This window comes from Seriola dumerili, unplaced genomic scaffold (genome assembly GCF_002260705.1).
Source record: "Seriola dumerili isolate Sdu_G_001 unplaced genomic scaffold, Sdu_1.0 BDQW01000149.1, whole genome shotgun sequence".
Classification (NCBI taxonomy): domain Eukaryota; kingdom Metazoa; phylum Chordata; class Actinopteri; order Carangiformes; family Carangidae; genus Seriola; species Seriola dumerili.
The window spans coordinates 7,123,233-7,139,351 of NW_019174404.1; the positions used below are offsets into that span (position 1 = coordinate 7,123,233).

Here is a 16,119-nt window from a genome sequence, read left to right on the forward strand (position 1 = left end):
CTGGAGAGCAGAGCGGAAGTGTTTTGACGTGAACGATCTCTGATTGGTCGGGGAAAGAGCTGCAACCCTACGTCAGAGGTGAATTGACAGTCAGACTGATCAATCTGAGTTTTTATTTACTCAGTTTTACTTTTCATTTTTTACTTATAGTGTTTTAAGCAATAATAGGTGTGAATCGACCGATATGTTTTTATTTACTCTGCCGTCTGCCTTTCCGCGGTAAGTCGCTAGGTGTCGACATTTTACAAGATGCGTTCAAGAACGTTCACACAGCTGTATGAAAAGTTTCGACAAATTATATTTTTAAGTTAATAAAAAGACAATAATAACTAACATTTCCTCAAATGTTAATGCATTTTTACTCTTTAATTTTTGAACTTAAAAAACAAACAAACTATTCCTACCTCTTCGAATGAAAGTAATTCTTGTTTTCTTTGTCTTATGTCACATTTAACTGAATATACATACGTGGATTTGGGCTGCCAGTCAAATAAAACAATAATTTGAAGACATCAAGCTAAGATTTAGGAAATGATAAATGATTTTGACATTTTATCAACCAGACAATTAGTCCTGAAAATAATCAGCAGAGTAATTGATAACGGAGATAATCATCAGTTATAGCACATATTTGCTTCATATTAGGATTCAGTATTTACATTTCTCACTTGAGTTGTGACAGAATTAAGTATTACTAAAAACAAAAGTCTGTCCTTGCATAAAAAAATTCAATTCCAGCCAAAACACTTCTACTGCTGCTGTGAGTAAGTTGTCCAATGGCACATATATACAGCATTAGAGAGTGTATGGGCTGCCTGTAGAACATCATACATTTGTATATACACATGTAGCATTTCTTCGCAAATATAAAAAAAAAATGTAAAAATGTAATGACAGTGCGTGCTTGAAGTCCAAGCAGTAACATTTTTATTTCTGTCAAGAAAAAAAACAAAAAAACAAAAAAACAAAATCAAAACAAAAGTAACGCCAAATGTTTGATGGGAATTCGTGGTCCAACACCTGCAGCATTCTTGCCGTATCTAAAACCATGTAGCAGTGCAACTATTACATAATACTTCAGTGTTAATAATCAGAGCAAATGACCCAAGTTATTTTTTTTATTGTTTATATACAACCCCCCGCCCGACCCCATAAAAAGTACTTTGCACCAAAAAAGACAAAATTAAAAACAAACATGGTATTTCAAATACATCCCGGAGCAAACTAGGATCTTGACAATTTTACCAGCTACATACAAACAGCTAAATGTGAAATAGTAATATAATGTCCACAGAAAATACTTGATAATACTGATGTAAAATCAAGTCTGTCCAGCCAATCATAAAGAAACCAGAACTGTTTAATTATCAACACCAAAGAGATTCTGTTTCAGATTTCTCTTAGCTATTGTGATTTCACATATTTCAATTCAAGTGAAAAGTGATTGATATTTGGTGTAGATCTGCAGAATTGCCTGTTTTCACCGGAACCAAATTTTTCATGACTCTTCATGAACTTTTCATGACACTTCCGACAAATTAGGTAAAGATTAAAATCACCATTTATGTTTCGGTGCTCAGACACACTGCATTTTCAGGAGAACTTGGTTTAGCTTTTAATATATATCAAATCCTGAATTCCTATCACATATATAATATGTTCAAAAAACATTAAAGAAACAAGTATTTAAACAATAACACTAAATCTGTCGTTGACTCTTCTCACACTGCTCAGTAGTGACCTGTGAAAAAAGAAATGACAAAAAGAACACAAATGTGGATCAAATAAATGGTATGTGCGAAGGTAACATCTGGATTTCATATAAACTGTAAATAAGTCAATATATTCAAATTCTAAGTCAATATATCTTGCAGCCAAATAATAGAAAGATGGCATCAACATACGTGGTGAGTAGGATCGGGATCGGGATCGAGAGCGATACCCTCTGCTGTAGTAAGGAGATGGAGATCTGCGTCTGTAGAGGGAAAAAGAAAACCACCACACTTCACCTGGGGCTTTTAATGTTAAACATAATTAGGATAACTGAATTAATTTATTCGTTTGAGCCAGAAAAAAAAAAAAAAAAGCCAGGATTTTGTTTCATAATTTATTTTTAAGACATCTGGCCAACTTAATATCAGCCATATTTATTCTAGATCTTTAAAATATTCTTATACAACCTTAAGAGTTATCAGTAGACTATTCCATTCTGAAAATTTATCATTTTAATAGATGCAGTCCTATCACTTGTCAAAGTCAAGTGAAATACTGGGCCAAACAGGCCAAAAAGAACCCACCTGTATGATCTGTACTCTCGGTCGTCATAACGATCATAATCACGATCGTAACCTCTGTCATAACCTCTGTCGTAGCCCCTGTCATAGTCCCTCGAGACACGCCGTGACGAACCACCACCACTGCCACCACCACCACCGCCGCCTCCGCCGCCGCCGCCACTGCCACCACCACCCCCACTTAAAAGAACACACATAGAAATAACGTTGGTGACACCTTAAAAGACAACACACTCAGTAACTTCCAGAATATATCCCTTATGTAACATATAAAACCCTGCATGGTTAAGAAACACTCACTATGTGGGACGTCCCATGTAGATTCCAGGAGTGGGAGTATGGGCTCGTTTAGTGATGGAGAAATCCACTCGGATCCTGCGTCCATCAAGCTCCATTCCATTAGCACGCTCCTTGGCCTGAAACACAGTCAGAAGTAGACTTTTTATCTAGTAAACTAATGAAATGCTTTTCGTGTTAAACATTTAATTTCAGTGCATTGCATAGAATTCAGATGCAAGTGTACTGAATGCACAAACACTCATTCAACTCCAACAGAACCTATTTATATGATGGTTGTCATTAATAACAGAAACTCTATAGAGAAGTTTCAACAATAAATCATATCGTTATAATTTTACCAAAAAAGATACGATTAACTTTCACTTCTTTCCTGTCAGTAAACACACTTCTCTCACCAACACAATACACTTTCATAAAACAAAACATCCATCGCAGGCTACTAGAGGAAAAAGTAATGTATTAAAATTGCTAAACGGTAAAAACCAAAAAGTATTCAAGTACTTGATGATATCGAATCTTATTTGCTGAGAAATTGAAGGTAAACTGTGAAAACATTTTTAAATACGTATCACCATCTTCTTCCTACCTCCTTGGAGTCCTCACAGTTTTCAAAGTAGACAAAGGCAAAGCCTCTTGAGCGACGTGACTGCTGGTCATACACAATGTTGACATCACTCAAAGGGCCATATTTAGAGAAAACCTCCCTCAGATCCCTCTCAGTGGTGTACAGGCTCAGTCCAAACACACCCAGACAGTTGTTGGGGTCTGGGTTGGCCTGTGAGAGTAAAAGGAGTGTGAAAATATTGTACACAAACAACCTGCCACATCACTGCTACAAAATCCTTCTTTTCAGAGCATATCAGCACCTGGGTATTACAGAGAAAATTGGAAAATGTTTCTGTTGAATGTGAAAATAGGCAGTTTATAAATGCATGCACATTGTATTTGTCAAGTTTTTTTTGTAATTTGATGTGTACAAGTTGGTCAATTCAAAGGGTGAGGTAAAATAGCTGCAAATGAAGTAACATTATAATGTTGTGATAAAATGATAGTTGAGAAAATTTGAGGACTTTGCAGCAATTTGCATTTTCAACGTTTTTTTTATATGTAAAATTCATGAAGATTACACACCACAAAGGAGATTTACTCATGATCTTATCAAATTAAGAAACTGAAAACACTAGTGTGTCCATGAAGTTTCTTTAGATCAAGGGCTTTGTAGATCATTAAAACATTAAATTACAAATTCACAAATTAGAAGGCCCATAGGAACTGCAGCCTGAGCATGTATAAAAGACTCTACGAACCCTATTGCCAATGTGTCTGCGTCGGTTTGACATGGGGGAACGGCTATGGCTCCTACGGCGGCGGTACTCCCAGCTACGAGATCGGCTCCTGGAACGGCGTCGGTGTGAGCGGGAACGAGAGCGGGAGTAGTGTCTACGTGAGCTTCGGTGGGACCGGGACCTGGGGATAGACATAAACTATTATTCATGTGTGTAATACAATAAATCATAATTAAACTCATAATTAAGTTTGAGAAATGTAGTTCTTGTGTACAAATGAACTACACACCACAGCCAACTTTGAAAAATTAAACCCATATTACCTGGATTTGGATCTGGATCGAGAACGAGATCTGGACCTGGAACGGCGGGAGCCATCTTTGGAGCGTGCTGGTGAGCGGCTGGTGGATTTCGCTGACCCCCGAGGGGACGCACTCCTCGAGCCAGGCCGAGAGTCCTGGACAGACCAGACACTGAGGTCAGAAACACTCCTAAGCCAAGGTTTTGCCAAAAAACAAGAATAAAAGGGGACAGGAAGTGACTGCGTTCACCCTCTACATGCCCCTTTCAGAGGGAGTTCACCACATTTTGGCATTAAACAGGTTTGACACTAAATATTTAGGAATTTGATCATAAAAGTTCATACAATGCAACAGATATTTAAAGTAGAAATGAAATAATTTAGCTGAATTTCAGATTGCACACAGAATAAACCTAAATGGTATGGAGGGATTGACCAGTGATGTTTCTGACACAGAGAGGAAATAAAAAGTGCATGCTTTAGAGAAAGAAACAGAATGAAAGAGTAATAACATAGCAGGCTGTTAGGAAATTACTCATACCCTGGTAAACTTCTGATCTTAACTTCATAACTTCTTTAACTTCATTACTTCAAAACAACCCTTCATTTCTTCTTTCTTCTGTTTGACCTTATGACTTCTTTTTTCCTCCTCTTCCCCCATTTACCATCTGCCATTACAACACTAGTAGTGGGGACAGATCTTGATTGCTTCTTTTCAGCATCCAATACATTAGCATGCATCAACACCATCAGCTTCAAACATTAACAACTTCACATCTGAAACGTCTTCCGCCTTTTTCTTTCTTCCAACCTCAACCTTAACAAAGAACAAACAAGGGTGATAAGGCATGTTGGTTTCTGTTAAAAACTAAAATGTACAAAGAAAACAACAGCAAAACCAGAAAACAACATATATTAGGTGAATACACGTTTGTATGTTAGCTTGCTATTGTCTTGAGAGCTGCAAGATTAGTCGATTAATCGATTAGTCAATTGACAGAGATATAATCAGCAACTATTCTGATAATCAATTAATATTTAGGAGTAATTTTTTAAAAGTAAATATGCCAAATTTCTCTAGTTTCAGCTTCTCAAATGTGAATATTTTCATGTTTCTTTAGTCCTCTGTGATTGTAGACTCAACTTCCTTGGATTTTTAGACAAAACAAGACATTAACTTTTTGAGCTATGAAAAATGATTGAAATTGACAAATATTGTTAACCAAAAGAGTAATCGATTAATCGAAAAAATAACAACTGATGACAAAAATATTCATTAGTTGCAGCCCTGATGGTCTTCAATGGCCCTAACTACCATGTACTGACACAAAGCTGAAAGTTAATTTCTAAAGTGACTTGCTGTTGATATTTCATATTGGCTGGTGGGTATTTCAATAGGTACAGCTAAGTAACAATTGAGCTACAAATAAGCGGTAAAATCAAAGTAGCATGGCCGGGCAGCGGTCACATCTCCGCGCTGTTGTGCTTTGTAGGCCTCTTGCTTTAGCTAAGGTAACGTTACATCAACATTAACAACACTGTGGTACTATATATTTGTAGGAGCGTATCACTTATAATAGTTCACACAAAACGGCCAGCCTTACATAGAACACACTTCTCTCAGGTTTGCGGCCAGTTTTCGAAATTTGTTTCCATTACCAGACCTGCAAACGCAGCTAACAGCTAAGCTAGCTAGCTATGGTTAGCTAGCTTAACTTCTATTTTTGAACCGTTATTTAGTCATAAACACAACTCACCTGCTCCCTGAACTCTTTCTCGTTGTCGCTCATATTTATGTAACTAGACAGCAGATGTATAAATAGTGCGTTGTAAACTGGCTTAACAACTGATTTAACTTGATATCACCGAGTCTACCGCAAAGCAAACCGGTTTGATCTGAATGGGCAGATTGTGCAGCTAGAGTAGATCGTTGCCCTCTTCCGGTTTGATCTTCAGAATAAAAGCGTCTAGAAAAACTTTATTTGGCAGAAAAGCAGATATTTAAAGGGCAAATAAATGACACATATAATCATATAATCAAGCATAATAATAATAATAGTAATAATAATAATAATAATAATAATAATATTTAATTAAGCGTAATACTACTACTTCTACTACTACTTAAGATAATAATCGTTTTATTGAATGGTCCCCTATATATATATTTAAGCAATTAATTTAATTTTGGAACTACATTTTAGCTAATTTTAAGACTTATTATTATTATTTTTATTGCATTTTATTGCACTAAAATACATAAATATTACTTATAAACTTGTGTTTTTGTTTTGTGAAGTGAAAACAATATTTTCATTTCCCTGAACAAGAAAGTGACCTCTTGTCAAATTAACATTAAACACTTGAGTATATATTTTTACACTTATTTGTAAGTTTGAACAATAAGAAATTATACATAGTGCACAAATTCTAACTATTGAGTTTAACAATTTGTGCTATTTTAATTTTAAATATTTAAGGTGTGTTGATGTAAGCATGGTCCCAAATCTTAGATAAGGTTCAAGTAATCCAATTTGCATTTTCATTTTCACATATTCGTGGGCGTTCTATGAATGAAAATTGGATTCAAACGCTATTGATAATTAATTTTGAAATACTTAACCTGCTCTACAGTGACAATATTCAAATACAATAAGCAAACTGCGCCCTCAGTCCATTACAATAATGTATACATGTCACTACGCTCTTTTGGGGTCAAAATGAAAATATGATCTGTCAGTCCTCTCATCAGGCAGGCAGGTCATTCGACAGGATGTCACTTCCTTGTCACTTGTTTGTTTGTCTGGGGCAGTAGCAGCTGGTTGTTTTACCAGGGCATAAATTACACAAAGATCCACTGTGATATGCAGCATTTAGAGTTCAACAGAAATCTTTAAGACAGGATGAACAGCTTCTCCCCACTCTGTGATGTCGCTCACTTTAGCTGTGAACATTCCGCGGTATACACACTAATGTAAAAATCTGGATAGATAGATGTGTATGAAATGTGGTCTGTTTACAATGTATCTTCATCATCATCACAATGTATAAAATCCAGCACCCTGCTTTCATTCCCTCAGTCCGCAACATTAATGTTTACTGTCGCCATGAAAACAGGTGCCGGCTTCGGAGTTAACATTACCTTAACCTACATTCTAACAATAGCGTTGCAATATGTCATTTCATAACAAAACACATATCAACGACCTTAACCAGGTCCTGTCACTTCATATTTTACAACCTATTTAATCTGATTAAATGATCAAATCCAAACCAGAGGTTGTACTTTGTGGACATAGACTACAAAGGTCCAGATAGATAGATAGATAAATACTTTATTTATCCCCTAGGGGAAATTCATGTGTCCATTAGCTCGTTGTTGATAATAATAATAATAATAACAGTTGATAATAAATAAACAATAATAATTAGATTAGTCCACTTCCTTTGGCTGAGGTGTTGTATAGCCTGTGCAATAAGATAAATGTGACAATTTATTGTAATATAAATTCATACCCTGTAGCTACAGAGGGACCCTCCAGAAACACTGCATGAGTTACTTAAAATACCAAACGCCAATTTAAAAAAGAAATACTTTATTACATGGGGAAAAAAAAGAATCACATTTTCAAAGCATGAACTCAAACATGCATGTGTGTACAGTAGTTTGCTATGCAGAATACTACACTGTAAGTCATTGTAATAGCCCTAAGTAGCCTCTTGCATTATGCTCATGGAAAAGATTCACAGACCTAACAGCGCTTTATTACATATGGGCAAACAACTATTAACACTCCACTCATGGAGGAAAAACAAACTATACATACACTCCAAATACACTTGCTCATTCAATCACATCATAAATAATAGCAAAAGTTATATTACAAGCACTCAACCATGCATTAATGTATGGAAAGGAGGTATTTTAATTTTCATAGTCTATATGTCAAACAGAGACTAAATGTAGTTATTTGCCATCCACTTTGTTGATCATAACCAGGAGGAGAACAGCCAAATTACACCAAAATATCACTGATTATGACAATCGAAATAATGAATTTTGAGTCCAGCTCCTCAGAACTGACTTGGAGTTGAAAATAAAAAAAACAAAAGCATGCTCTATGTTGAGCTCAGTGTCAGAGGGCTGAAGGCACTTCAGGCAATACTTCAAAACAGTAACAGAAACAATCCAAAGTCAATAAAAAAAGCCATTCAGTCAGTAGTGCCAAAGCTTGTATAAGACATACACTTCTTACATCCTAATAATGTCTCCAATTACAACTCAGAGATTACAAAACATCAATATGTCCCTGATAGGAAAAGGGACATAATTAACTCTTAAGACTAGTGTTTGATTTCTCCAGACCAGAACAGCAAGACTGGGTTAGATGTCAGTCCACTTCTTTGGCCCATTTATTTCTTTTTTTTCAACATGTAGTTACTGTACAGAGATGTTGCTCCCATTGAGAAAGTCTCTCTTGTTAGGCGGTTGATGGACAGGAGATTGATCCAATCCTCTATAGCAGCTTCTGATTGAGGATTTCCCAAATCATTAACTTTCTGAAGAGGGGCATGTGGCACTGTAGACAGAGGCAGATGTTACTTTCAGTTTAAAAATTATGTAAAAAATTAAAATTAAAACGATACAAAAAAGTATTCCTACATCCAGTTAATATACAATATATACCTGTTTGAAGGTGAGAGGCATTCCTTTTGCAATATAGTCGGCGTATTTACAGGCAAAAACACCACAGTCACTGCCATTTTTCTGCTGGGGAATTTCCTACAAGGCATACACAATACAACCTCATTAATCTTACAGTGAAGGACAAAATGTAAGTGTCATGTCATTCATCTGAGTTTAACTTACAGTTGCCCTCAAGCTTCCAATAGTCCATTTGGCACTGTCGAGCTCTCTGCCTTTCTTTGCTTTGTGCTCCTCTTTAAGATAGAGTCTGGAGAATGAGCATGATGCCACTAATTATGTAATAATATAGGGGAATAAATGGAAAAAGCATTCAAAATTGCCAGATAACCAAATTACTCACAGTAATTGACTACAGATGTCATCATGCCTCTGGCCCATCGAGTCATATGACTTCACTGTCTTTGATTTAAAATCTATCACCTGGAATGAGATTGAGGAAAAAAAGTTAAAACATACAGTATAATAACAAGTTTTTATAGGAACTCTGGAATATTACAGATATTACATATGATAAATCAGTCATTGTCGTTGTAGTTGTAGTTCTGACTCACAGCCATTGCCCAGTGGACACCAAGATGCAGAGGGACCAGGATAAGGTCGTACAGGAAGAGGTCGACAGCCTTGGTCCAGCGCTTCACGGCAGCATGTCCTCCAGCCTGTCCGCCTCCTCCACCCCGCAGCTTGGGGAAGAAGAACGTGCTAAACGAGTAGACTCTCAATCCTGCTGCTTGGCCAGAACACCGCTCTACGACCAGGGACAGGTAGAAGTTCATCACCTTGACCAAGGAAGCAGAAAAGGCACAAGATATTACATTTTAAAAAATATACTGTACATTGGTCACATATCAACAGATCCACAATGTTCTATTAAGTGAATTCATTAGCTCTTCATATAGACCGATTGTATTGCAACCAAAGTTGATTGTATTGCAATGAAATTAATAAGTAAAATTGGCACCCCAAATTTAATGAACTTTACCAAAACTGTCTTCAGGCTCCTACTACACCTTACCTCATCGTTGAGCCAGCCCCCTTCCTGCAGCGTGGCCAGGTCTCTCTGCGTGATGCGAAGTTTGAAAGCTGCGCTTAGAACAAGGTTGGGATCACTCTGAGCCAGGGCACCACTCACCTCTGCTGCCATTTCCTACACACAGACAATAAACACACGCATGTTCATCCATGTTGTCTTCAACACAGTGGGACTACATCTATCTCTATGAAACATTTAATCTCACCTTGGTCAGCCTAGGTATGTCCTCATCACTGTGCCTTGTATGTGCAGAATGTGTGTCAGACAGACAGACAGCAGGAGTCTCTCTGTCCACTAGATTGAGGCGAGTCGCTACTTCTGTAGAGAGGTCCAATTCCGCTGCCTGTTTCTGCCGATGCACAGACATGCCAGGAAAATACATTTATTTTTTCACACGTAATTATAACTTCATGAACGCTTTAACATGATGGGAGAGAGCAAGAGAAATGTCTACCTTTGCATTTCTAAAAGACTGTGTTTCCTCAAAGCTGCCGTTGACTGACTTGCTGAAAGTCAAGCCACCCCACCTGGAGATGAGTCATAGGTTATAGAAATAAAATTCATCAACATACGCAGCACACACATGCAAATACATACTACACTAACCTGTCCTTGGTTGCAGAAGCATTTCTCCATGTAAACATGCTCGGGGCAGCTGTGCAACAGACACAAATGTCAGTCCAACGGGGCAGAGTTCACTGGAACATTATCACTGATAGGAACATACTGACTGAGTAATGTGGATAGGGATCTGTTTATTCAAGGAATGGTTTACATCTATTAAAAAAAAAAAAAAGCCCTAAACAAGTCTGAGGTAATTAGAACTGAAATGATTAGTTGATCAACAGAAAATGTATTGCCAATTATAAATTAATTGTAAAGTCATTTTTCAATAATTAAAAGTAAATTAAGTATATTTGGACTAAATTATATTGTCATGGTATTATAATAACAATGACATTTTATATTGAAAAACCAATCTGTAGATGAAGCATCACTTACAACTACCCACAATAAACACATTTACAGATTCTACTATTTTTGGAGGTGAGTAAGGTCTATAGAGGTGTCTTACCTGTGTATGCCGTCTTCCTGGGGACTGGTTCAAAGGTTTTCCCTGAAGCAGCAGGTTTGTGATCACCCTGTGACAGTGACTCACTAGGACCAAAAGGAGAAAAGGATCAGAGAGGACGAACCAGCTCATATCATGGGGTATACTGTTGAGTAGATTTTGGTGGAACCCCCCCCCTCAAAAAAAAAGAACAACACTTATCGTTATACTCACTCTTGCGGTTTTGTTTGGTTGAAAGGTAGTGGCTGACTTTTGCTGTATTTTTCTGTCACCATCTCCAGCAAGCGCCTGTAGTGCTCCTTATTATTCTGCTTTATGGCCTAGAGGCACAACCCAAACACGTCACTGACTAGGCCAAATATCAGTCTTTAGGTGTGATTATGAGGTGTTTCTCTTGGTAAATATAACTCAAAACATTATTTTACCTCTTCCACAGTAAGACTGGGCTTGTAGCAGCGGCTGTGTCCAAAGCCATTGCAGGCTGGGTCAGGGTTAGCGGTTCCTACTCTCAGAACAGACCTAGAGGGCAACAGCTGAAGGGAGCCTCTCCTCTCCCTGTCCTTCCCCCTGTCCGCAAGGCCTGCAGAGAGCGCTGTCCCACTGGATCAAAAAAGGTTATGTACATTAGCAAGGGAGCATCCTCAAAAGATGACACTAATGAACAAACATTGATGAATAAGACAGCTCTACAAATATAATCATAGACAACTGGATACATAAAGGTTAAAACAGCAGTGAGGTGGTGTAGGGTAGGAATAAAGAGTCTCAAATACTGGATCACCTACCTGTATTTCCTCATTAAAGGAGGTGAGGATCCCTGAAAGGGATTTTTGCCACTCCTCTCATTCACTCCACCCACTGGTTTATCTGTGGAATAAAGAAAAAATCATCCGAATGAAGACAGGGATTATGATGACAGGACTACACAGGAAAGAATGTGGATGAGACAAATTTAGTATTTTCCTGCAGTAACAGCTGCCCCCACTTACCCATTCTCCATTCAGTATTGTTCAACCATGAGGTGTGGAGCTCATCTATCCCCATCAGAGTGACAGGCTGAATCACAGAGGAAATACAAGGTCATTAAAGATGAAGAAAGCCTAGGTTGTGCTTGTTTTCTGATGTTCTTGTCCAAACCCTACTGGTTAAAAAAGTTTTAAGTGTCTAGTACAGTGTAGCAGTCACACTGACTTTGCTCACACCTAGTAATTTTGTGTCTTGAGCTACTCGATATGCATTATAGTTCATGTTATCAGAATGTGTCTCAAATGGAACTTAATTACGCACATTGTCACCATTTCTTGCCTGTTCACATTTGATGTTACATTTAGGTATCTGGTCACTGCTGAACAGAGAGGAGAGGACTCCAATGGCTACTGAACATCTTGCTGCAAGTAAAGCCTTTGAAACTGGGTTGTTTGGTATAGGCAAATCAACTATATCCACGTTTTGTAGGTTTATTTTTGTATATGCAAACTACAAATGTGTGTAGGTGGATCTTTAAAACAAAAAAGTCGGACACAACCTAAAAAAATACAGTAACACTCCCAAATGTGTCCTCAGTGCAGTTTGCATGTAATGCTCCTCTATTTAGTACTATTCCCACCCAGGAAGCATTTCTGACCAAATCTAAACAGGACAATTGATATCTACAAAACGAAAAGTCCACTGGACATTCAACACAGCAGCTGTACATCTGTTTCATCAAACAGTAATTTCCATTGGTGGAAATAATGGTATATTATGAAGGATCTGAATACGTCTTCCACCACTGTTAGTTTTCCTCCACCAAATTCCAAATGCACGTTTTTGATGGTGGTAGGTCGAGCACAAACCTGTGTCTCTTCATAATATCTAGGCTTCTCACGCCTGGTGGTCAGCGGGTTTCGCAGCCTGAGCAGACCTGCTACCCCGGCCACAGTCTTCTTCACAAAGCTGATGACTACATCTGAAACAGAGGACACAACAAATCAACAACCCTCTCTATTTGACTACATGTTTAGAATAAATATCAAGACGTTTTGTTTTCTTTTGCAGACAAACCTCGCTTGCGTCTTTTCACCTCTACCGGGTCACTCTGGCAAACATTGTCTGCAACATCAACACTGTAACAGAAAAAGATTTGAGATGGATGATATCAACTGTATCTCAATATTATTTTCTCAGTGATATGATATCAAATCACATTAAATCTTTATCAAGGTGATAATGTTCATTCTTTGTTTAATCTGTTTAAGTGTTGATTGAATTTTATGGTCATTTTAGATGATGTAGTTTAAAGCTGTATTGTATTATACTGGGTGGTGTCTCTACTATTTAGTCTACCCTCATTGATATAAATGAGATGGATAAAATATTAGGGCTACACCTCAGTACTTTCATTATTGATTAATCTGACAAGTCAGTCTAATACAATGGTCTATAAAATATGAGGAAATTGTCAAAAGAAGGTTGACGTCAATCAAACAATTGTCAAACATGCCCATCACAACTAAAATGCTGCTCATACCACAGGAAATAAACGTTAAAGGATAGCAGTTTTCCAATACTACAACACATTGACAACAATACAAGGCAATATTTACACGAATATATTATATCACATTACTTTTTATGTTGCTGATTAGTAATACTTAGGAGACTTCCAGACACCAACCTCCGACCTTAGCTACAATATCCGATTGATTAGTAGCCAACCAGGCGGATATTAGGATGTACAATACAACTGGTATTACACAGAGTACTAAAAATAGCCTTTATCTTCAACAACCGACCTCTGGTAGTTCCGTTTAGCCGGTCTGCCGTGACTCTCCTGCCGCTGTGCTCCCGCTTTAACGCCAGGTCGCGTGGGTACCTCCTGGCTAACGTTACCTTTCCCGGGCCACTCGGTGGGGTTTTGCCCCGTAATGGGCTCAAACAGCGACGAGATTCCGTCAACTATCCATCCATACATCCCAGACAAATACGAGAAAATTGTAACGAGGTCTTCTACGTGGGCCAGGACTATTTCACCGCAGATAAGAAGTCAAACAACGATCTACGACACAGACCGCCCACCGTTACCTTAGCTAAGCGTTAGCATCACTGTGCTGAAACGCGAAGGATGTGCGTCACACCGTGTTGATGTTTCACGTAGTGCGAACGTTTTGTACGTCGACGGAAAAGGCGCGTGGGCGGACTCTTACAGTACATCTGTTTGGAAACAAGATTTGGAACACCGCTCACAAGCGGCTTTTGAGGAGTAAATAAACGAACCAACCCCTGACCGAGAAGGTAAAGAACGTCAGCGGCAGATCAAAATATCATTGGCTGCTGCTGAGCAGCTCAGATATCAGCTGTTATGTAATAATGATCAACATCTCACTGACACTCAGAAACAGAAATAAGGAGGAAATGTTTAATTGTCTCGGAGTTAATGAAATTTGCAATTAGATCAGTTTGGTTGTACTTGTTTTTGCTGTATATCCATATGTATCTTCCTGAACATTATTATTGGTACATTGCGAGCGATTAGACACCAGAGTCAAATTCTTAAGCACAAACATGCTTCGCTAATAAAGATCATTATGATTCTGAATTGTTCAAAGAATAGACCAAAAAAGACAAAAAAATTGAATCTATGATCGAAGATTTAGATTTATAGATTTAGATCTCATATTCTCATAATTTTGATTTAGTTTCTGAATTTTAACAATATACATTCTGATAAGTTAAAAGTCTGACTTAGTTTCATAAAATGTATTTTGTAAATTCAATCTTGGGTGTTCGTAATAATTTAGTAATCATAAATCTCACTACAAGTGAAATAAACAGAGGTCTAACTTATCAGCAGTAACTTTATGATAGCAAAATAATAGTTATTCAGCATGCCATGTATGAAAAGGCCAAGAATGAACTAAGGCAAAAGAAAAATATGGTAAAATGGAGAGAAAAACCTATACACATCTCATCTGCCTGTGACTGCTTTAATAGAGCCTATGCCTTTTTTTTTTCTTATTGTTCTGTTCCATTACTCTATTCTTGTTATTTATCCACCCTGCATTTAATGTTATTAATTAAATTAAATAGCACGACAATCAAATATCTTATATAAATTCTTTCTTGAAAAATTGTGCAAAAATGTCAGATAATCCAGGATATATGTAAATTCTGAGCTACCATAAGAAATAGTTCTCAGATCTGTTTGGCTTGTAATCACACATTTAAAATATTTATTAATTTTATGGTAGAAACATAGATAATACAAAAACATATGGTTCACCTTTATGCAATAATATATTCACTAACTATGTCCATCATAGATTTGCAGTATAAAACCAGTGCACATTTGGACACATGAACATCAGCCTTATTTACATAGCAACAAAATGGTATAAAACATTAGAAAAATGACAAACAGCACTACTTAAAATAATCAAAAACATCTGTTTTTGCAACAGCTCAAGAGTGACCTTCAAAATACCGAGGTACAGGGAATAGAAAAATTACAATAGAAAATCTTAAAAAATAATTTATGTACTTATGTACTAAAAAAAAAAAAAAATCATGTCATCAAAAAATTCAACAAATCTGATAATACTTTCTACAAATATCTACATAAATGTAAGGCATGGACAGTTTTGTAATGATATGCAGATAGGACACATTCATTCTTTCAGTGGACTACTTTGGGTCGGGCTGGAGAACAGACGAGCCTGAGAAGACACAAACAAAAAACAACCTTTATCTCAAGACTTAAGTAAGTTACATAAATAGCAACCAAGGTATCATACAGTTCAGAACAAAACCACTGTTGATGGTTTGTGTTGTATTTCTTTGAGTGAATTAAAAGATTTTTATTAAGAACTGTCGGCTTGCTGAAAAATTTGATTTGTTTAAAAACAAACAATAACACAGAATAAATGTACAAGCACAGTTGGGTAATCAAATTTTTTGCAGTGCAAAAACACCTATTAGAAAAAAAAACTTGAAATATTTATATGATCTGCCACTACTGCTCTGCTGCCAAAATGAACAATCCTCTAGTATTTTAACACATCAATGAATATTGCAAAGGTATGTCAGCAGAACCTCATTTATCGTCTTCAGATGAAATATTCAGTTCTGTCAAACACATGAGAAAATGCAG

At 37.1% G+C, this 16,119-nt stretch overlaps 2 protein-coding genes across 2 annotated transcripts; both read right to left on the reverse strand.

Annotated features, from left to right (window-relative positions):
- Window positions 1–1,104: 1,104 nt before the first annotated feature.
- LOC111225526 (transformer-2 protein homolog alpha-like) lies at window positions 1,105–6,085 on the reverse strand. Its single transcript, XM_022750459.1, has 8 exons — window positions 5,939–6,085; window positions 4,204–4,337; window positions 3,902–4,061; window positions 3,181–3,369; window positions 2,595–2,710; window positions 2,298–2,474; window positions 1,905–1,975; window positions 1,105–1,741 (listed from the first exon to the last, which is right to left on the reverse strand). Exons 1-8 carry the CDS (start codon window positions 5,969–5,971, stop codon window positions 1,731–1,733), a joined length of 891 nt encoding a protein of 296 aa, XP_022606180.1. The 5' UTR covers window positions 5,972–6,085; the 3' UTR covers window positions 1,105–1,730.
- A 1,704-nt stretch (window positions 6,086–7,789) lies between these two features.
- On the reverse strand, window positions 7,790–14,117 carry LOC111225429 (sentrin-specific protease 2-like). Its single transcript, XM_022750286.1, has 17 exons — window positions 13,766–14,117; window positions 13,035–13,096; window positions 12,827–12,939; window positions 11,981–12,047; window positions 11,777–11,858; window positions 11,417–11,591; window positions 11,205–11,311; window positions 10,995–11,077; window positions 10,526–10,574; window positions 10,374–10,446; window positions 10,125–10,268; window positions 9,902–10,033; window positions 9,441–9,665; window positions 9,230–9,309; window positions 9,052–9,136; window positions 8,869–8,964; window positions 7,790–8,761 (listed from the first exon to the last, which is right to left on the reverse strand). Exons 1-17 carry the CDS (start codon window positions 13,942–13,944, stop codon window positions 8,699–8,701), a joined length of 1,815 nt encoding a protein of 604 aa, XP_022606007.1. The 5' UTR covers window positions 13,945–14,117; the 3' UTR covers window positions 7,790–8,698.
- Window positions 14,118–16,119: the final 2,002 nt, after the last annotated feature.